At 34.8% G+C, this 22475-nt stretch overlaps 1 protein-coding gene across 1 annotated transcript; it reads right to left on the reverse strand.

The window, feature by feature from the left end:
• Window positions 1-6298: 6298 nt before the first annotated feature.
• LOC120181273 (serine/threonine-protein kinase SRK2I-like) lies at window positions 6299-9482 on the reverse strand. Its single transcript, XM_039186439.1, has 9 exons — window positions 9042-9482; window positions 8758-8832; window positions 8569-8670; window positions 8431-8484; window positions 8099-8191; window positions 7744-7836; window positions 7111-7215; window positions 6922-7020; window positions 6299-6811 (listed from the first exon to the last, which is right to left on the reverse strand). Exons 1-9 carry the CDS (start codon window positions 9204-9206, stop codon window positions 6527-6529), a joined length of 1071 nt encoding a protein of 356 aa, XP_039042370.1. The 5' UTR covers window positions 9207-9482; the 3' UTR covers window positions 6299-6526.
• Window positions 9483-22475: the final 12993 nt, after the last annotated feature.

A 22475-nucleotide genomic window follows, 5' to 3' on the forward strand; every position in this document is an offset into this window, starting at 1 on the left:
CTGCTTCGTGAGCCCGCTGCGGATGGTGCTGAGACTAGACTATTCATTCACCCAGAATCACCGCAATTCAACTCCGATGATGATGAAGTTCCAGGAAATGTGGCACAAACTGACCCTCCTACACACATGTATGAAGCTGATTATGGTTCAATGTACGGGCCAGAATTTGCAGATATGCCTCATCTTGGTGACTATGGATATTACTCATCAATAAATAATGGTGAGTTATATTTAGGCATGGAGTTTTCAAGCAACCAAGAAGCGGTGATGGCTATAAAAAATTAAAATATATGTAATTCTGTTCAGTCCAGAGTCAATCGATCGACGACAAAAAAATATGTATGCTATTGTGCCTGACGCGAAAATGGGTGCAATTGGATGGTTCGCGTATCGAAAATGAAGAGGAAAAACAACATATGGGAACTAACAGTATACAACGGTCCTTACACATGTTGTACTGGAGGGGTCAACCAAGATCATCCCAACTTGGACTCTGAAATGATATGTCAAGCCATCATGCCCATGGTAAAAACAAGCTCTCATATAGCTGTTGCAGTGTTGATTTCAGCTATACAATCGCAGTATGGGTACACTGTCTCCTATAAAAAAGCTTGGTTGGCAAAACAAAATGCCATTGTCAAACTTCATGGCGAATGTGATGCATCTTACAACGAACTTCCAGGTTGGTTTAGGCTGGTGTGGACGTTGAATCATGGGACAACTGTGGATTTCAAAACCTCCTATGCATACCATAATGATCGAGTTCTTCGCGATTGAAGCCAATTCTACCGGGTTTTTTGGAGTTACCCACAGTGCGTTAATGCTGTCAAATACTGCAAGCCTATGGTCCAGATCGATGGGACTTTCTTGTATGGAAAATACAAGCAAGTTTTATTATTGGCAGTTGTCCAAGATGGCAATCGCAACATTCTTCCAGTTGCTTTTTCTCTTGTCGAAGGAGAAGATACAGATTCTTGAGCTTTTTTCCTCTGAAATTTACGTGCACATGTTATCATGAGGGAAAACATCTGTGTCATTTCAGATCGCGGAGCTGGGATCAAAGCAACAATGGAGTGTTTGGGTCCAATGTGACAACCACCCTTTGTCCAACATAGGTATTGTCTCCGACACATTGCTGCGAACTATCATGGAAGGTACAAGAAGAATGATGACCGCCAATTAATTGTGCGCATGGGTAAGTGAAACTGATGTAGTTTGTTTTCTTTCAATCGTTTTAATTTTGCAACGAAAGCAAGTTAGTAAGTTATACATTTTTTGATCAGGTTACGAACTACTTCCTCGAACGTTTGAATCAATGCTTCAAGATTTGCGGGCGAAGAACGAGGAAGGATACGATTACATCAGCCTCATTGATAAATAAATGTGGACGAACGCATATGATGGTGGATATCGATATGGACACATGACGACCAACTTGGTTGAGGCAATCAATTCAACCTTAAAGGGTGCACGTCACTTACCTGTAGCGGCTTTGGTAAAAACTATATATTTTCGTTTGGGCGCTTTTTGCGAAGCTCGAGGGACAAGCTCAAACATGGATGCAAGGCGGTCATGTCTATCATCCTAGATTAGTTGCAGATCTACAGAAAAAAATTGTTGCATCAAATGGAATGTCTGTAATAAGTTTCTCTAGAAGGCATGAAATGTTTCGTGTCACAGAGTTGTCGCGACCTCTTCAAGGGATTGAAGCTGTGTCGTTAAGAGTAAATCTAAGGGACAGAACGTGCGACTGCGGGTTTTTTCAAGCTCTGAAATATACATGCTCTCATGTGATAGCAACTTGCTCGCATACACGTCAATACTATAACCATTTTGTGGACCCCGTATACCTACTATCTGAAGTTTTTAAGGTATAAGAATTTGAGTTTCCCCCCATAGGTAATGATAAAGACCCTGATGAGGTTCAAGATTGGCTTCCGATTGTATCAAATCCGAGTTTATTGAGGGAGCGTGGTCATCCAAAATCCAATCGAATTCATTGCGATATGGATATTCGAGAAAGATCTAGACAAGACAGAAGATGTGGGAATTGTAGAAACCCAGGACACACTAGAAAAACATGTCCACTTATGTTGTCATCAAGTAACAATTGATGAGGAAATGATGTATTTGTTTATCAAATAATAATTCTTGTACTTTAATTTGCATTTACTTCAAGTTAATGTCATTCGATAATCGCTGATGAAGATTAAAAAAATGAACACAATCATTAAATTTTATCAAACTAATAACAATTTGGTATTTGAATATAATTTTAAATACAACAAACTTACAATAAGAATTAAATGGTAAATGATAACCAAATTATAATAACTGATATTAAATGGTAATAAACAAAATTAACTGAAATACATTAAAAAATCCAAAAAAATTAACAAAATAAAGTAAGTATTAAATGAGAAATAATAAAAAATTACAATTTAACAAAATAAAGTAAATACAAATATATAAAAAAAATTATCGATGCTTGCGACGCGAATGTGTTCCGCAGGGCGATGGCTGTCGGTCTCGAGGAGGATTTCTTCGTATCACTGGTTCTGACTCCTCGCTGTCATCATCATCACCATCGTCGTCGTCGTCCTGAGCAGGTACATTAGGTTGATGAGGAGCTGATGACGATGAAGCACCTCCATAGAATAAGGACCCTGGAGGTGTATGACTGACTATCCCATCGGCATGCGAAAACTGGGAAAACTCATAAAACCCAGACATCGTTGAGTGTGAAAACTGTACAGGAGGTGTCTGTGCTGCGGCCATGGGTGATGAGGTTGAACCCGCCAGATATCCAATATATGAACCCCAAGTCGGATCTACAAACATAGACCCATAATAGCCTTCAGGAGGGGTCATCTGTGACGACGACGACGGCAGGGTCATAAAACCAGGTGAAGGTGGCGGCGACATCTGGTAATGGAAAGGCGGCGGCATCATAAATGGTTGTGGTACCTGCTGTGAAGGTCCTGCTGGCGCAGCTGAGGATGAACCGGAAGCACCTGCTCTCTGTCCATGAGTCGGGGGACGATGGTGCTTTATCGATGAACGTCTCTATCGACGTCGCAGAAATGTCTACCCTCGTGCATCCTCGGGAAGCAAAAACGGTTTCCCGTTACTGTTGAACCACTCATAATAACCGTCAGCAACCATCAAGAGGTCATCAAAAATGGGCTCTCTACGGGGAAGGATCCTCCCACAACACGACCCACTCATGATGCCTCACCAGCCAATTTGTATCTGTTTTGTCGCGTCTATCTAAGCTATGAAACTCGTCCATATTGCGAGGTGCTTCCGGAATTAGTTGAAAACAACCAAACTGTCGGAGCACGCGATCAGTAGAGTGCCACTCGACGGTCGCATAACAGATCAGAGGGACCATCGCCATCCAAACATCTGATGGGGCTCTCAACTCAGGTGAGATCACCGCCCTCACATCATCAGTACAATATGGCACCCATTCAAACTAAAACAAATATTATATAATTTTTTATCAAAATAATAATCTAATTATATAACTATAATCTAAAATCGATTTTTAAACATTAAAATTCATACCTGTGTGCCAGCCTTCTGATCGATTAGCACCCTAATTTTTTCTAAATCATCAGGTAGCTCCTGATGATTTTTTCTATCAGTAGACCACCTATTTAAGGAAAAAAATTATTATACGTTGTATAAAATTATTAATATACAAAATCAGTTTTATAATTACCTCAGAAGTAGTGGAAATACGAATGAGTTCTTCACAACGGGACATAAAAAGGGCAATTGATACCATGCCCAAGACTGCAGCAGCAGGAGACATCCGCCGATAGCATTACGTATGTAGTCAGTGGCTCCACACATCTCCCTGTACAACAAAGCCAAAACTGTCGAGCCCCAACTGAATGATCCGGCCAGACGAAAGTCGCTAAGATGTCGCAACCACATGCAATGAACTAGGTTACGCGATTTGTCCGGCATCACCAACCCTCCTATCAACTGCAGTATGCATGCCCGTGCATACATCTTAACTTCATCCTCAGAGGCGTCTGCGCTCAACTCCCGAAAATTGGCATCTAACCAATTTAATGGTATCCTACCTCCGATAAAACTTTCCGGGACACGTCCTAGATTATCCCAGCACAAAGTAGTCCAGGAATCCTACGAGATCCCTGATATCACATCTCCATCCACCGGAAGCCCTAGGTGCATAGCAACATCCTCAAGTGTAATCGTGCACTCTCCGCACGGAAGATGGAATGTGTGGGTCTCCGACCTCCACCGCTCTACTAAAGTAGAAATAAGGTCTGGTTCTATCTTACAGTGACCCTGATATCTACCTATGTAACCAAATCCAGCCTCTACTAAATACGGCAAGACACGGCTAGGTATCACTAACTTAAGATTCCTAATAAAAGGATTTAATACACGGTCATTCTCCTAAAATTAAATAATTACACAAATTAATTCTTAATCTAATAACCATGCATTAAATAAATCAATAAATTATTACAAATAATTTAAATTAAATTAAAACGTTAAAATGCTACCGTATCAGCAAAGTGTCGAGATATATGATTTCTATCCAAGTGGAGTAAACCGTCTTCTATTATATATCTACAAAAAAATTATATTAGTAAAATATTAAATAAAGTAAAATGCTCAAATAAATTAAATACATAATATTAAAAATATTATAAAATATACCTTAAATAGATAGAGTATTTGAGAGAATATGGTGTGATGAAATTAATAGAAAATGGGGGTATTTATAAGGAGGATTGGGGGGTAATTAAAGGTATAGTGCGCCCCTGTACCGCGCTATACCCCACGTGTCAGATAAACAGCTATAGCGCAGACCAGGGGCCGCGCTATACCCACGTATAAGCCATGTCAGCGTATAACGCGGTACAGGGGGCGCACTATACCCCACGTGGCACCAAATCAGCATATAACGCGGGGCAGGGAGCGCGCTTTACTGCTACGGGTGTTAGATCGAAAAATATAATATGACCGGTGTTAGATCGGTAAATATACCGATCACCGATGATTTTTCGAGAAAAATACATATTTTTTTCTTAATGTAGTCTTCTAACTAAAAATATATATTTAATTTGATTTTTAATGAATTTTTTTAGTTATTTGATTTTTACAGTGTTAATGTAATAATTCACAATATTAATACGAAGATTCACAGTACTAACGTGATAGTTCACAATACTGACATGACGATATTCAATATTGATGTAATAATCTATCCATTATGATATTAACAACTATAGACTGTCATGTCAATACGAATCACCATGTCAACACCGTAAACTACTACATCAATATCGTAACAATCAACGATGAAAAATATTAATTAAATGACTATACTAAATTTATTTTTTAAGTTGAAAGATCACATTAAAATTAACTTACATCATATATTATTTTTCCCCTAAAGTTTATATAACATAAACATTTTAGTTGCTCCGGAAAATTGATGTTGATCGCTTATACTTGTTCTTCCAATTTCTTGGAATAGTTTGGAAGATGATCACTTGTACTTGTTCTTCCCCTTTATCGGAAACTGGCAATCCAAGGAACCTCCAACAGATTTTATGTAAATAATAGGGTAAATTTCATATTTAGTCATCCACCTCTTTCTACGATATCATTTTGATCCCTTATTATTTTTAAAAATTATAATATTATATTTGATTTTATTGTGATGATAACATTAACACATTGCGACAATATCACTAAATAACTTCCAACAGATTTTATGTAAAGACTAAATTAACCCTCACAATTGTAGTTTTTCTAACCTAACATTTTCGCATATGTTATAATTTAGTAGAGAAAATAATGGCAATTGCAGCATGAATTAAATACACCAGCTGCACATGCATACCTAAAACAAACTGGTCTTTCTGTTTCGTAATTTTGCAACATAGGGAACCGAGCAACCCAAAACAGGTGGGAACCACACGGATTTCCACCGACGCACCGCCCCATTGGTGGTGGTTTCTTTGGATTCCCCATCCATGTTATCTTCAACAGATCCATACGAAAAACGTAAATTTAATAAAAGAAAATACAATTGTTATATAATTTTTCAAACTGAAATTATTACAAAATAATATCAATTTTAAAAAATTTAAAAAAAAATTAATAATGAACACACTAACACTTCTCAAACTTGGGACCTCAAAAAGAACAATCCATTTACTAAATTTGCTTGATTCATACATATAATTTTATAATATATAAATTCTAAAAATTCGGAATTACTTGTTTTATTTAATAATTATATAATAAAGATATATATATTTTTCTAATGATCCTGCCTCATAAAGTAGTATTAAATATCGTCTTCGACCGATTCGTATAAAGCTTCCATGACCGTGACGGACTCCAGCATTGTGCACTTCAATATAGTCTTAATCTCAGATGCTTACCTTACACACTAGAGCATAGATCCTCTGCAGCTATGACTTATGCTTCGATATGACCAAAAAACATGGAACCTATCTTCTTCCTATTACATTGCATAAATTATCTCCCCGCTGCTATCGATGTCGAGTTCAGATTCGGAATCAATGTCATCCATGTCCTCATCATCAAGGCTGTCTAACATGTGATTTAAGCCAGGGGCGCCAGCAGCTGGAATGGTGGCCTCAGCTATAATCTGCATGATCGTATCCATGCTCTGCATAGGTTGATCAGGCTCCTCGATGTGGTTTCCCATTGTGTTTTCATCCATCAGATCAGCAGGGAGATTCCTCAAGAACCACTCATGATTTCTGATATCCGGGATCGTAATTCTCTGTTACACAAAAGGTTCATTATCGGTCAGAATCATGGTAGTTGCCAGACAAAACCACAAAACAAAAAAAAAAACGCAATGAGGGAGAGTTCTCCGGAGGAAATACTCACGGTTGCAGGATCAGCAACAAAAATCCTTGAAATCAGATGTCGACATTCGGGAGATATTTGGACAAAATCCGGAATGGAGTACTGGACACTTAGAATTCTCTGCATCAATCAATAAAAGAAATTAACAATAGATCATTTGGGAAGAAAAGAAAAATGAGGGTAAGACTATAACAAGAGCTTATGGCATACTTGTATAGTATTCCGAAAGTCTTTTGGCTCATCAGGATCCTCGAAAGGATATTGCCCAACAAGCATTACATACAAGGTAACCCCACATGACCATACATCCGCAATCTGATATCACAAGACAGAATCAGCAACACTTTGTTACATATTTTCATATTCCAACATCTACATGAACGAGCCTAGACTTGGTTAAAAGTAGACCACCGGAGAAAACTCCCTCTGGTTTTCTTTTGCGTCCATTTGCATATCAACAAGCTTATCGACCATTCAAGATCTTGTCAAAATTTGCAGAAGTGAAAAAACTAAGCAACCCAATCTAACTGCCAACACTTAAAAAATATGAGCCATAAGAACCAGATCCATCTAACAAAACCTCACATTACACATAAGCAGAGCAATGATCTATTACCCCATACCTTCCTAGTTAAAGGAGTGCGCAACCGTCATCTTACGGAAAATGAATAGTAAACCAAAGTTTTAAATCAACTAAGGGGTGAAAACCACCTATTTGGATTTATTTCACTCGAACACAAAACTAGAACACAATGATTAACCCATATAAGATCTACCTCTTTACATCTTAAACAGGAATTGCACGTGAATTCTAAACTGATTTGAACTAGCCCGTAAGTATACCTTGCCATCGTACTCTTGCCTTAGGAGTACCTCAGGAGCAATGTATGCAGGAGTTCCGACAGTGGACTTCGGTTGTGAATGAAGAACCGAAGACTGAAAAAAACCATAATTAAACAAATAAGTACAATAAAGATCTTGCATAACCGACAAATTCACAGGCAACTTCATGTACAAATGTAAATGGAAGTAAATGAAGACGATATTTTTTTTAAGCAAAGAATAATTATCATAATCCAATATGGCAGTTAAAAGGATCAAAAAAGAACATAACACTAAATGTCTCACATTATAGAATGTAAAACTATAAACCTCATCAATTGAGACAGGAACAACAAAGGGTTCGAGCAATGTATACCTTTGAATACCCAAAATCACAAATCTTAAGCCGGGGAGCTGGACTTCCATCCAATAATGTGTTTTCCAACTTCAAATCACGATGGCATACTTGCTTCATCAAGAAAGAAATCATTTTGATGAGCAAAAACAAATTATAGTAACACCGATGTTACTCGGTTTTAGTGCAAGTATCGGACGTGGATTCGTGTTCAACTTACATTCATTCTTTTTAAAATTTTCTAATAAGATTATTATCCTAGGTAATGAAGTTTTCTTCAGTTAGAAACTTTCCCATGTCCAACATAGAATTCAGAAAGAAAAAATAAAAGGAAATGGATAAACTAAAACTACCATTGCATGGCAATAACTAACACCGGATAGAAGCTGCTGGAAGAAGAAGCGAGCCTGCACCAAAACAAATGAATGTATAAACAAAAGAGGGGGGAAATAATAGGATTTAAAATAATGAAAAATACAAGAAAATGAAACCTCATCCTCATTGAATCGGCCAGCGGCAGAAATCCGCTCGAAAAGCTCACCTCCAGATGCATATTCCATAACAATGGCAAGATGAGTAGGTGTTAAAGTAACCTAAAATTAACATTTTCCATAATTATTACTTAAAACACCAAAATAATTTCAAGTTAAAAAAATAAAAATGTAATTAATTAACCTTACCTCTTTAAATCTAACAATATTAGGATGCCTCAATGATCTATGATTAGTAATCTCCCTTTGAACACTTTCATCTATCTGTACAACACAATAATACATTTAATACAATATTAAAAATTGAAAAGAAAAAGAAAGTTCGTTAAGCAGTTGAAAATTCGATAAGCGTAACTGCCGTAATTATCCAAACAGAATTTTATTTCCATAAATAGACCGAAATCGAAAAAGCAAAACGAAAAAGGAAAGTTACTATTTATGAATTTGGAGAGAGGGGGAATTTTTAATCTAACCTTATCGCCTCTCTCGATGTACTTGACAGCAACGAGCTCTTTGGTGACCTTATCCCTCATAAGTCGGGCGACTCCGAAATTACCCGACCCGATATCTTTAACGAAATCGTAACGGTAACTGTCGTGCATGATCGGCATATCCATAGCCGGCCCAGCTCGATCCATTTTGCAACCTTTTCAGTTTCTTGAATCTTATCACTTCAAAGGGAAGAAAAAAAACTCACGAAGCATCACCGAAATGAAAAACCTCAAAACACCACCGGACTCAGTTTTGTAGATGAGTCACTGAGTTAAAAGAGTCGGTTACTGAATTTAAAAAATAAAGCGTTTCTTTTAGTTGATCGATGATAAATTGAGTGTCTGCAACAGTGCAGAAGAGGAGGATATACTCTTTTTGGGGAAGAGGAAGTGATAATTCAAGGTAATATCTGATAGGATCGAAGGAAGGAGGAGAGGAAATGCGGCGTCGTTTAGCGGTGGATTGCATTTTGGATAACCAATAAGATTGCTCCTATCTTTGGGTACATTCTTTTTCAATTAGGACTTGGAAATTTTGAATGACATAAATGTCCCTGAGTCACGTGATTTTAGAATGATGAGAGGTGATTCGGTGCTATGCTGTCTTTTACACGTCAAAGTGATCTGACGGTTTTAGTTCAACCATTATTTAAAGACAATTAAATTATATATATATATATTTTTTAATAATTTAAGTAATTATAAAATAATTTTTTAAATATTCTTAATTAATTAATAATATACATATTTTACTTATATAATTATTTAAATTCAACACCTTAAAAGAAAATAATATTTTTTATTGTTAACGTCAATTAATCTAATTGTATTATTATAGTCGATATTTATTAAAAAATGATAAATTATACGTTTAATATTTAAACTATTAATTTTGATTTGTTTTAGTACTTAAGTTTTTATTTTTATTTTTTAAAATCATATCTAACGTTTTATTTTTGTTTCATTTTATTATCTGTTAAAAATTTAACGTTAAATTTTTAATAAAAATAAAAGTTTAGGTACTAAACACATTAATTTTTTAACAATAGGATACTAGAATAAACAAAAACTAAACTTTAGGTGTTGTTTTAAAAAAAATAAAATTTTAGATATTAAAATAGATAAAAATTGATAACTTAAATATTATATGTGTAATTTATCTTAAAAATAACAAATAATATAATGAATAAGAAAATAACGCATTATTAAAAATTATATTATACGAATTTAATTTTCATATTTTTAATGATGTATAAATTAAATGTTAATTTAATGAATATCATTATGTTTACGCGGCAACTCTGGTTCAGGATGTTCAAATTTTCGAATTAATTCGGTTAATCGATCAAATCGAATTACTTCAATTAATTCGGCCGACCACTAAATTAATTCGATCGGTTAACGGTTAATTTTTTTTAAAAATTCAATTAATAGTTAAATCGATTAATTAACTGAATTAATCGAATTAAATATATATATATATATATATAACTCAGCCCGTCAAATAGCCCACTGCCCTAATCCATTTGAAAGTTAAAACTCATTTAAATTTTAAAACTCAAATGTCCAAATCAATTTTAATTAAATAAAATAACCTAAAAACTAAATGTAAAATTTTACCTTTCAATCCCATCTCACGATTCTCACCACCCGAACTTTTTCCTTTCATCAAACCCTCATTCCCTCTCTCTATTTATCTATCTCAGTCTCTCTGATCTCAGTTCTGCACTCTCGAATCTCGATTCAGGTTAGCTTTCTAACTTAAAATTTCTAGTTTTTCTCTTTGATTAGTTTACTTCTCCCCTAAAATTTTTAATTACTTGTTTGATTTAAGGTTTGTGATTTGATATCGTTTCTGTGTTTGGGATTTTTTCTCTTTTCTTTCATTTGTTTAATGTTTCTGGAATTTGTATGATTTTTTCCTATCTATTAGTTATCACTCAAATCATTATTACTATTTCGTTGAATGAAATCGAATTGCTTTTGACATATTTTTGTTTGTCGTTTCTCCTGTGTTTTCCCTCCTCTTATTCGAAATAAATACTTCTGGGAATGATATAATGGATTGTTTTGAAACTTGAAAGCAACAAACTTCCGAATAAAAGTTGGGTTCTTGTTTTGTTTATGCTGAGACAACTGAAAGATTAATAGACTGTTAAACTGCATTTATAAAATTCTGGTTTATTGCTTCCTTGACTATGGTATGGGCAAAAATTTATTTGATGTATGCCTTTTGGATTAGGTTCCATTTTAGTCAATGTTTTTTATTTGGATGATAACGGTGGCGTCACTGGCTAAAATATTACATAATTGTACTTCATGAATAAATTTGAGCTCTTAAATTGTTTGTGTATGTTTGTTGGGAGTTACTTTCTGGAAATCATATGCCTTGTTTGGATGTAGGCGATGGTCAAAACAGTCCCTCGGACTCGTTAGATTTTGTCTCTAAAGAGTGGATGCATGAACCAACTATGATAAGTCTCAGGTTTGTTGGATTTGTCGTGTTGTCCTTATAGAACTTGAGTGAGTAAGCAATATTTGCTGACTCAAAGGTTTAATGTTATAAAAGTAGAATCAAACCAGATGCGAGTCTTTTTCAAAGTGTAAACTGTTTGTATACTGAATTATGCTTCTAGTTCTGTAGTCTGTACTTTGTTCTGATTTATTTTGTAGAAATATAGTATTGTTGGGTTTTTTTGAATTAAATTGTTAGATATAAATATCTTATTTTAATATAATTTTTGAATCAAATTAATTAGATATTGTAAATTTTTTTTTAATTTAAAAATATTAAATTCTAAAATTCTAAAAAATTTCGGTTAATTCGAAGATTAATTAGATATTGTAAACAGTGTTAGATTTTACGACGCCAGACTGATCATGATTACACTTATTTGAAATCTTGTTTATATTTCATGCTATAGACCTTCAGATTGAATTTGGATGCGTGATTTTATGTTCGTTGATAATTTCTCACGTCACTCGGCTCTGATTTATGATTCTCAATGGTCTTTTAATAACTTAATTCTTTTTTTTGGATCGTTTGCCATTACAATCAGATTCGTTACTATCTATTTTTAGTCAAGTTTTTTGGTTAAGTTTTTAACATTTTTCATATATTGTTCATTATATGATTGAAGTAATTAGTTTTAATGTTATAGGAAAATATCCAAATTATATATTTAGTTTACGGTGATAATGATAAACTCTTATTATAATTTTAGATATTTTTATTTTTATTAATAATACTGTCGTAACCGGTTTTCGTCCGGGCACGAAATATTAATTTATGGTGGGGAAATTAATGTTAATAAATAATTTTGAAAATAATTTGTGAGTCGCCATCGACCTTTTGGATCAGGTAGGTCGAATACCTAAAAATTTTCTTTTAAAATAGTTTTTAAGAAAACCATATTTAAAAGATGAACTGATCTGCGTTTTATAACCAAAAATTTGTTCTTTTTAATAAAAAAAAGGGTTCGTGGTCGGTTACGTTTAGGGAAGGATTAGCACCCCTACAACGCCCAAAATTGGTACTTTTTAATTATAAATTGTCTCTATTATTAAAATTTAAAAAAAATCAAAAATATATTTAATTTATTATTCTATTTATTTCAAAATTATAAAAAAAATATTTATTTATTTAAAAATATCAGAAAAGAACCTCTAGGTGCCTTAAGACAGCTTTTTTCTTTGATATTGATAAATATTAATTTAAATAATATTGTTTAATTTTAAAACATCAGAATAGGACATCCAGTTGTATTAAGACTGTCCTTTTCTTCGATATATAAAAAATAATTTATTAAAAAATATTATTTATTATTCATTATATATATTTATGACTATATAATAATAGTAAAATTATTTAAATATATAAACAATTAAAACAATAAAAATACAATTAGAACAATATATTTAAAAGTGGTAAAATAAATGAAAATATTTAAAATTAGTGACTAAATTATAGTAAAAATTAAAATTAAAAAAAAAAACCTAATTCAAAATTATAGGGTTTAAACATGTTATTTTCGTATTTTATTAATTTAGTGATTAATTTAAAACTATATAAAATTCGAATATCATATTAGAATAAATTAAAAATATATACTCGGGATTAAAATATTATTTATCAAAATTAAAGGACTAAATATGAAATTTATCTTAAATATATTATTAATACGGTTAATGGCTAAAATATAAATAAATAAAATGTAGAGACCAAATTAAAAGAATCAAAAATTTGATTCAATGACTAAAAGGTAAAGATTACAAACTAAAGGGATGACGGAAGAGGTTAATCTTTTTATTAATTACGGACAGATCCCTCCCCAAAACGGCGTCGTTTGGGGAGGGCTATTTAAGCCCATTCATAGCTGGCCCGAAGGGCCAACATCTCATTTCTTTCTTCTTCTTCTTCTCTCAAAAACGAGAGAAGAAGCTTTCTCTCTTCCTTCTCTCTAGCTTCCCTCATCGGAGGGAAGCTGGTTATCAGTCGGCCACCGTGGGCCACCGTCAAAACCACCGCCGGCCACCATATCCGGTGGCCGGAAATTATAAATCCCACCCTAAATTAAAGCCTGGTTTTTCCTAAAGCTAGATCCGTAGGTTTTTTAGCCTAAAATACTACTGAAATGCGTAGATCTAAAGTTTATACCTTCGACCTTTGACTTTCCGATGGCTCCAAAAAGGCTCTGATGATCAACGGTTCCCTCGGTAAGTTTCTTTTCTTCCTTTTTCCTTTTGTTTTTGCTCTGTTGTGATGGACTGGGATCGTTGGTAGCTGTTGTTTTCTCTGTTTTTTTTCCGGTTCTATTTCTCTCCTTTTTTTTTGTTTCTGTGTCTCGTTCTGTCTCTCTTCTTTTTGTCTTGCAGGTGGGTGGTGGCTTTTATAGCCACCACCGGTGCGGTCATCGGACCGGTCCGAAGAGAGGGCTTTGGTGAGTCACCGGACTACCAGTGGTGACTCACCCCGTAGCCTTGGCGTGGACGGCCGTCGTTAATCTTCTGGAGCCTTCATTCGGGACGTGGCAGCGGCGGAGGCGTCGGCAGTGGGCCATTGGACCACTTGGCAGTGAGGCGGCGGCTGGGATCTGGAAGCATCAGAGGCGGCTGGGTGTGGCTAGGGTTTAGAAACCCTAGCTGAAACCTTACTAATTGTTTAGGGTTTCTGGTTGGCTGGACCGGTTCTAGTTGGCTTGTAACTGGGCCGGTCCAGTTGTAATTATTTATTAAATAATAATAATAATAATAATATATAATATTAATAATAATAATAAATATTAATAATAATAATAATAATAATAATAATAATATTAATATTAATAATAATAATAATAAAATGGATAAAAAATAGTATCTTCAGCTGCCCCTCTTTGCTCATTCTTGTGTTAACAAGAATAGGGCAAAGATGAAAAGATAATAAAATTTTTTATCCATTTGACTTTACTTTGATTATAATGGAGATATTGAGTAAATTCTTCTCTCTTTCCAAATAAGTTCTTCTTATTATGAACTCTCTGCTGGGGATGATGATGACCTCTTTTCTGTGATAGAGTCATTCAAAAGGTTGAATAAACTCTTGATGAGTTCTTCTTATTATGAACTTTCTCTTCTTTCTTCAGATGATATCAAACAAAGGTTGAACAAGCTCTTCTCATTATGAACTTATTCTTCCTTCTTCAGATGAGTTCTTCTCATTATGAACTTCTTCTTTGGCCATGTTGATCCATCAAATGATGAATTTAAACAAAAAGTTGAACAAGTTCTTCTCATTATGAACTTCTTCTTCCTTCTTCAGATGAGTTCTTCTCATTATGAACTTTCTCTGGAAAAGATGATCCACCAAATGATGGATTCAGGTAAAAGGTTGAACAAATTCTTCTCATTATGAACTTCTTCTTCCTTCTTCAGATGAGTTCTTCTCATTATGAACTTTCTCTGGAAAAGATGATCCACCAAATGATGGATTCAAGCAAAAGGTTGAACAAGTTCTTCTCATTATGAACTTCTTCTTCCTTCTTCAGATGACGAGTTCTTCTCATTATGAACTCTTTCTCTGGAAATGTTGATCCATCAAGTGATGAATTCAAGCAAAAGGTTGAACAAGTTCTTCTCATTATGAACTTCTTCTTCCTTCTTCAGATGAGTTCTTCTCATTATGAACTTTCTCTGGAAATAATGATCTAACAAATGATGGATTCATCTTTGCTAAAATCTTTGAAATTCCTGTTAAAATTTCAACAAGAATAAAAAAGAATGAAAATGCATCTATTTTTGCAAATGTCTAAATATGATGCATGAATGTTAAGTTGTTTGATTTCAAATTGGTGAATTGAGTATTTCTTCAATTGTAAAAACCCAATAGATCTTTCTTCTTAGAATCAGAGAATCTATCATCTTTGACAAATGTAGATGTAGATATAATATCACAAAACCTCTTGAGAATAAAACTCAATAGTACAGGCTTTTGAAAAGCTTGCATTCAGACAACATGTTGATTCTGATAACAACTCATCTGATTATGAAGTAACCTTTCAGGATGATTTCACAGTTATCAATAGTTCTTCTAATACCGAGAAATCCTGAATTCTGATTCTGATAAAGAAAATAAACTGTTATACTTGACAAAAATGGGATTCTCAAGTGCTGAAACTTCAATATCCATGTAGAAATGTGGTCCAGATTCATCAATTGTAAAATTGATAAATTTTATATGTGCTGCTCAAATGACTAAGGCTGCTGATGCACTTCTTCGGATCAAATAACTCAAAGAACACTTCCAGAAGATGCTATTGGCAATTTTATCTTCTAAATTCAATGCTTGATTCTGTCCAACCAGATCAGATAACTCAAAGAACACTTCCAGAAGATGCTATGTTCTGTCCAACCAGATCAGATAACTCAAAGAACACTTCCAGAAGATGCTATGTTCTGTCCAACCAGATCAGATAACTCAAAGAACACTTCCAGAAGATGCTATGTTCTTCTAACCAGATCAGATAACTCAAAGAACACTTCCAGAAGATGCTATGTTCTGTTCAACCAGATCAGATAACTCAAAGAACACTTCCAGAAGATGCTTTGTTCTGTTCAACCAGATCAGATAACTCAAAGAACACTTCCAGAAGATGCTATGTTCTTTCCAACCAGATCAGATAACTCAAAGAACACTTCCAGAAGATGCTATGTTCTGTTCAACCAGATCAGATAACTCAAAGAACACTTCCAGAAGATGCTATGTTTTGTTCAACCAGATCAGATAACTCAAAGAACACTTCCAGAAGATGCTATGTTCTTTCCAACCAGATCAGATAACTCAAAGAACACTTCCAGAAGATGCTATGTTCTGTTCAACCAGATCAGATAACTCAAAGAACACTTCCAGAAGATGCTATGTTCTGCTAACCAGATCAGATAACTCAAAGAACACTTCCAGAAGATGCTATTGAGCACATATAAAAGGTTGAATTGTTTATAAACATGTTCAGGAAGTGCTGAATTGACAGAAAGGATCTGTAAGGCTTTTGAAGCCTATGACAATGAGCCACCTTCGAGTGTCCAGAAGTATGTTCTTGATGAGTGCTGAAAATGGAATCTAGTATGGGTTGGAAGGAATAAAGTTACTCCACTTGAACCTGATGAGGTGGAAATGCTTCTAGGTTTCCTAAAAACCTTACACAAGGATTTGTATTAATGTCTTGTTTCTTTTTGCTGGAATCAATACTGCAAAGATCATCTTCTACTGTTTTATTATATCTTTGAAAACAGATGTGCAAGAACTGAATGATGATTGGTTGGAGCAATTGATGAGTAGAATTGGCGGATTCGACCTCGTTGTCGGTAGCACCACTTGTAACAATCTTGATGTTCATGACTTTAAGCTAGTGATGATTTGCCTACTTTGTATTCCATGTATTTAAAAGTATTAACATAAAGTGATATTCAGAAATCTTTAAATTATTTCAAAATTATGTTAATTCAATAGAAAAGAATAAATTGAATTTCCAAAAATAAATTGAATCTCCAATAAATTGAACTTAAAATAGATAGAATTGTATTCAAAGTTCTGGCAATCATAAGAATAAAATTCAAATGTCTCAACAAATTACAAGCATAAGTATTTCTAAATTAATCACATTGACACAATTTAGAGTAATGATGTAAGCCTTTGTCTGGAAGATCTCAAACGTTGTCAAAATGCTTGTAGATGTGAAGCTTCTTCCAAACTGTCAAAATCTTAAGAGAGTTCAATTACCAGATGCCTAATATCAACCTGCATTTGAGCCGCCTTTTCAGGTTTTCAACTCAAATCCTTCATTTGGTTACAAGATGCCCTTTGCGGGTTTTCACCTTGACCCTCCTTTTTTCTTTTTTCTTTTTCTATATATATTTTTTTTTCTTTTTCTTTCTTTTCTTCAAGCATAATATTTCTTGACAGAATCTGAGTTTATTGGATTTTTCAAAATTTTTCCATCCATTTCTGCCAAGATCAATGCTCCTCCGGAAAAGGCCTTTTTCACAACGTATGGTCCTTCCCAATTAGGCATCCATTTCCCACGGAAATCTTTATGTATAGGCAAGATCTTTTTTAGTACTAGATCACCCTCTTGGAATTCTCTTGGATGTACTTTCTTGTCATGAGACTTCATCATCCGTTTTTGATACATCTGTCCATGGCAAATAGCTTTCAATCTTTTCTCCTCAATAAGGTTCAATTGATCAACTCTAGCTTGGATCCATTCAGATTCATCCAATTTTGTTTCTCTCAATATTCGGAGCGATGGAATCTCAACTTCAATTGGTAAGACTGCTTCCATCCCGTAGACTAAAGAAAACGGTGTTGCCCCAGTAGATGTTCGAACAGTAGTTCGGTATGCATATAGAGCAAAAGATAACTTCTCGTGCCAATCTTTGTAAGTTTCAGTAGTCTTTGTAATGATTCTCTTGATGTTCTTATTTGCTGCTTCAACTGCCCCATTCATCTTTGGACGATATGCCACTGAGTTTGCATGTTTGATCTTAAACTGTGCACAAAGTTCGGTCATCATTTTGTTGTTCAGGTTCAGAGCATTATCTGTAATGATCCTTTCTGGTAAGCCATATCGGCAAACTATCTCTTTCTTTATGAACTTGCAGACTGTGGACCTCTTAATATTGGTGTATGAAGCAGCTTCAACCCATTTGGTAAAATAATCAATTGCCACAAGGATGAAGCAATGTCCATTTGATGCTTTTGGTGTGATTGCCCCAATGACATCTATTCCCCACATAGAAAATGGCCAGGGTGCTGTCATTACATGTAGAGGAGATGGGGGTACATGAATCTTGTCTGCATATATTTGGCATTTATGACATTTCCTAGCATAATCAATGCAATCTGTGTACATAGTAGCCCAATAGTATCCATATCTCATTATTTTTCTGGCCATGGAAAGACCATTTGCATGTGTTCCACATATTCCACTGTGTACTTCTTCAATGACATTTCGAGCTTCACTGGTATTTAAACATCTCAATAGCATTTGATCACTGCTTCTTCTATACATAATCTCTCCATCAAGAAAATATCCAGCAGCCATTCTTCTCAAAGTTCTTTTATCAATTTCTGATGCATTTGGTGGATAACTTTGATTTTTGATATATTGCAGGATATCATGATACCATGGTTTACCATCTACCTCTTCTTCCACACTATAACAATGTGCAGGAATTTCATACACTTGCATTTTGATTGGCATCATATCAACCTTCTGAGTTGCCTGAAACATAGCAGCTAATGTAGCCAAAGCATCTGCCATTTGATTTTCTTCCCGAGAGAGATAATTGAATGTAACTTTTTCAAATTCTTTCACTAATTCGAGGATAAAATTTCGGTATTCTAATAATTTGGGATCTTTTGTTTCCCATTCTCCTCGTAATTGATACACCACTAACGATGAATCTCCATATATTTTGAGAAGTTTGATTTTTCTTTCTATAGCTGCTTTCAATCCCATGACACAAGCTTCATATTCCGCCATATTATTGGTACAAAAGAACTCCAGTCTGCTTGTAAAGGGATAATAAACATTTTCAGGAGAAATTAACACTGCCCCGATTCCTCGTCCCAAAGCATTAGATGCTCCGTCAAAGTAAAGCTTCCAAGTTGCAAATTCATCATTTGTTCTGACTTCTTCATTCATGGATATGCACAACAAATCTTCATCGGGAAAATTGAAGTTCAAAGGCTGATAATCATTTGATACACGACTGGCGAGAAAATCAGCTATGACACTTCCTTTTATCGCTTTTTGGTTGACATAGATAATATCAAACTCAGATAATAACATCTGCCATCTAGCCATTCTGCCTGTCAAAGCTGGTGATTCCATTAAGAATTTCAAAGGATCAAGTTTGGATATCAACCAAGTAGTATGGTATAACATATATTGTCTGAGTCTTCGAGTAGTCCACACCAAAGCACAACATAATTTTTGTATTTGTGGATATCGAACTTCACAATCGGTAAATTTCTTGCTCAAATAATAAATAGCTTTTTCTTTCCTTCCTGATTCATCATGCTGTCCTAGTACACATCCCATCGAATTTTCGAAGACCGTCAAATAGAGAATTAATGGTCTATCAGGCATTGGTGATACTAAAATTGGGGCATTGGATAAGTATTTCTTAATAATATCCAAAGTTTCCTGACATTCTTCATTCCAGACTTCAGGATTGTTCTTTCGAAGTAATTTGAACACTGGATCACATTTGTCAGTCAATTGAGAAATGAACCGAGATATATAATTTAATCTTCCCAAAAAACCTCGAACTTCTTTTTTTGTGTTGGGTGGTGGAAGATCTTGAATTGCTTTGACTTTATCTGGATCAATCTCGATTCCTTTTTTGCTGACCACAAATCCCAAGAGTTTTCCAGAAGTTACCCCAAAAGTGCATTTAGCGGGGTTAAGCTTTAATTGATACTTCCTCAATCTCTGGAAAAGCTTCCTCAAATTTTGAATATGTTCTTCTTCCGTTCTGGATTTAGCAATCATGTCATCTACATATACTTCAATCTCTTTGTGCATCATGTCATGAAACAAAGTTACCATGGCTCTTTGATATGTTGCCCCTGCATTTTTCAATCCAAATGGCATCACTTTATAACAGAATGTGCCCCACATGGTTATAAATGTTGTTTTTTCCATGTCTTCAGGATTCATTTTTATCTGATTATATCCTGAAAAACCATCCATAAATGAAAACCATGCGTGTCCTGCAGTATTGTCCACCAATGTATCTATGTGGGGTAATGGAAAACTATCTTTCGGACTAGCTTTGTTGAGATCCCTGTAATCCACACACATTCGAACCTTCCCATTCTTCTTTGGTACGGGAACAATGTTGGCTACCCATTCTGGGTATTTAGATGCCTGTAGGAAACCTGCATTGATTTGTTTCATCACTTCTTCTTTGATTTGCAACAACATTTCTGGCCTCATTCTTCTGAGCTTTTGTTGGACCGGTTTATATTCTGGATTGATTGGAAGCTTGTGTATCACTATATCTGTGCTCAAACCAGGCATATCTTGATAGGACCAGTCAAATATATCTTTGAACTCTTGAAGGAGATTTATCAATTCTTGTTTTATATGGACTGTCAGAGTGGTACCAATTTTCACCTCTTTTCTGTCTTCATCTGTTCCCAAATTCACAGTCTCAACCTTTTCTTTGTGGGGTAGAATTTGTTTGTCTTCTTTTTCTACCAATCTTAATAGTTCAGTAGGAATATCACATTCCAGTTCATCTTCACAACCATTGATTTCTTCCAGACATATAGGCTGCTCTAAATTTATCACTGGATTAAATTTAGGAATACACATGCTATTAACACTGTGACACCTGCAAATTTAAATCGGAACATTTCCGAAAGAATATAGTAAATTTATGAAATGTAAAAATGTAATAAAATGTAAAGAATGATTGCCATCTGAAAATTTTAAAGAAAATTTCTTATATTTAACATAATTTCTTTTACAAGATAACAAAAAGTTTTCATATTTTTGAGCTAAACATAAAGATTAGTTCTGAATATTACTCTGCATTAATATTAAAAACTATAGGAAGATCTTCAGTGGTCCAATTGGTGAGTGTTTCTCCAGGAAGGCATGGTCGAATCATATCCAAGTACTTGCCAGTCTTGTTGTTATTCGTGATCATGTTGATAAATAATCCATTCATAGCTTCTTCAACTATGTCTTGATCTTTCGTCAACTTTTCTTCTTTAAAGGCTTCAACAAGCTGCTGTTCCACATTAATTGTTCCCCCTGATCTGAATGTTGTCCTCAACTGTGGGAAAGACATGTGTTTCCAAAGGATTTCTCCTCCTTTCAATTTTGCCTTTCTGTCTTCACATCTTCTTTTCATCTCTTTGTTCTTTTGCTGAAGATTGGGCTTAAACCCCAGCCCAAAACGGTCTTTTTTCATCTTTATACTGATAGGAACTGAAATCCCTTGAAGACTCTTTCCTAGACCTTTCCCAACTTTAGCTCCGATGCCTAAAGTTTGTTGTACCGTCATCTTGGTGCAATCAGACAATCTGGGATATGGAATTTTCCTTCCTTCTGCAACAAAGGTTGTATTTACAAATTCAAGAGCTCGAAAAGAGCATTCAAGAGCCTCATCATTGGTGTCGATATATGGAACATCGCTTGTTACAGACGCAATGATTTCTTCTTCAGCACTGACGCATATGAGTTGTCCATCAACAACAAATTTCAATTTCTGATGTAATGAAGAAGGAACGGCTCCTGCTGAATGAATCCATGGCCTCCCTAATAGACAATTATATGTGGGGTGGATGTCCATCACCACAAAATCAATATTGTACACGACTGGGCCAATTAACAAAGGTATTTCCATTTTCCCAAGCACTTCTTTTTGAGTACCATCAAATGCTCGTACTACATTCTGATAACTCTTCATGTGTGATTGATCCAGAGGCATTCTTTGAAGTGTAACTAGAGGCATCAAATTGAGGGCAGACCCATTGTCAATCAATACTCCTGGCAACACATGACCATGACAATGTGTCGTGATGTTCAAAGCTTTTACTGACCCCATTCCGCCTTCCGGTATTTCATCATCTGTGAAGGTTATGTAATTGTCGGCGGCTATATGTCCCACAATTCTGTCAAGTTTATTGAGGGATATATCTTCGGGGATAAATGTCTGATTGAGGATTTTTATCAAAGCATTCCTATGCGCTTCTGAATTCATCAAAAGATCAAGAATAGAAATTCTCGCCTGTTGTTTGTGTAGTTGTTCAACCACACTATACTCACTATGTTTCAGGAATTTCAAAAATTCTTGAGCTTGCTTTTCTGTCACAGGTTTATTGAATGCTGGAAGGGATTCATCCTCAAATACCTTCTG

The sequence above is a fragment of the Hibiscus syriacus genome, unplaced genomic scaffold (genome assembly GCF_006381635.1).
Source record: "Hibiscus syriacus cultivar Baekdansim isolate YM2019G1 unplaced genomic scaffold, ASM638163v2 tig00112523_pilon, whole genome shotgun sequence".
Lineage (NCBI taxonomy): Eukaryota > Viridiplantae > Streptophyta > Magnoliopsida > Malvales > Malvaceae > Hibiscus > Hibiscus syriacus.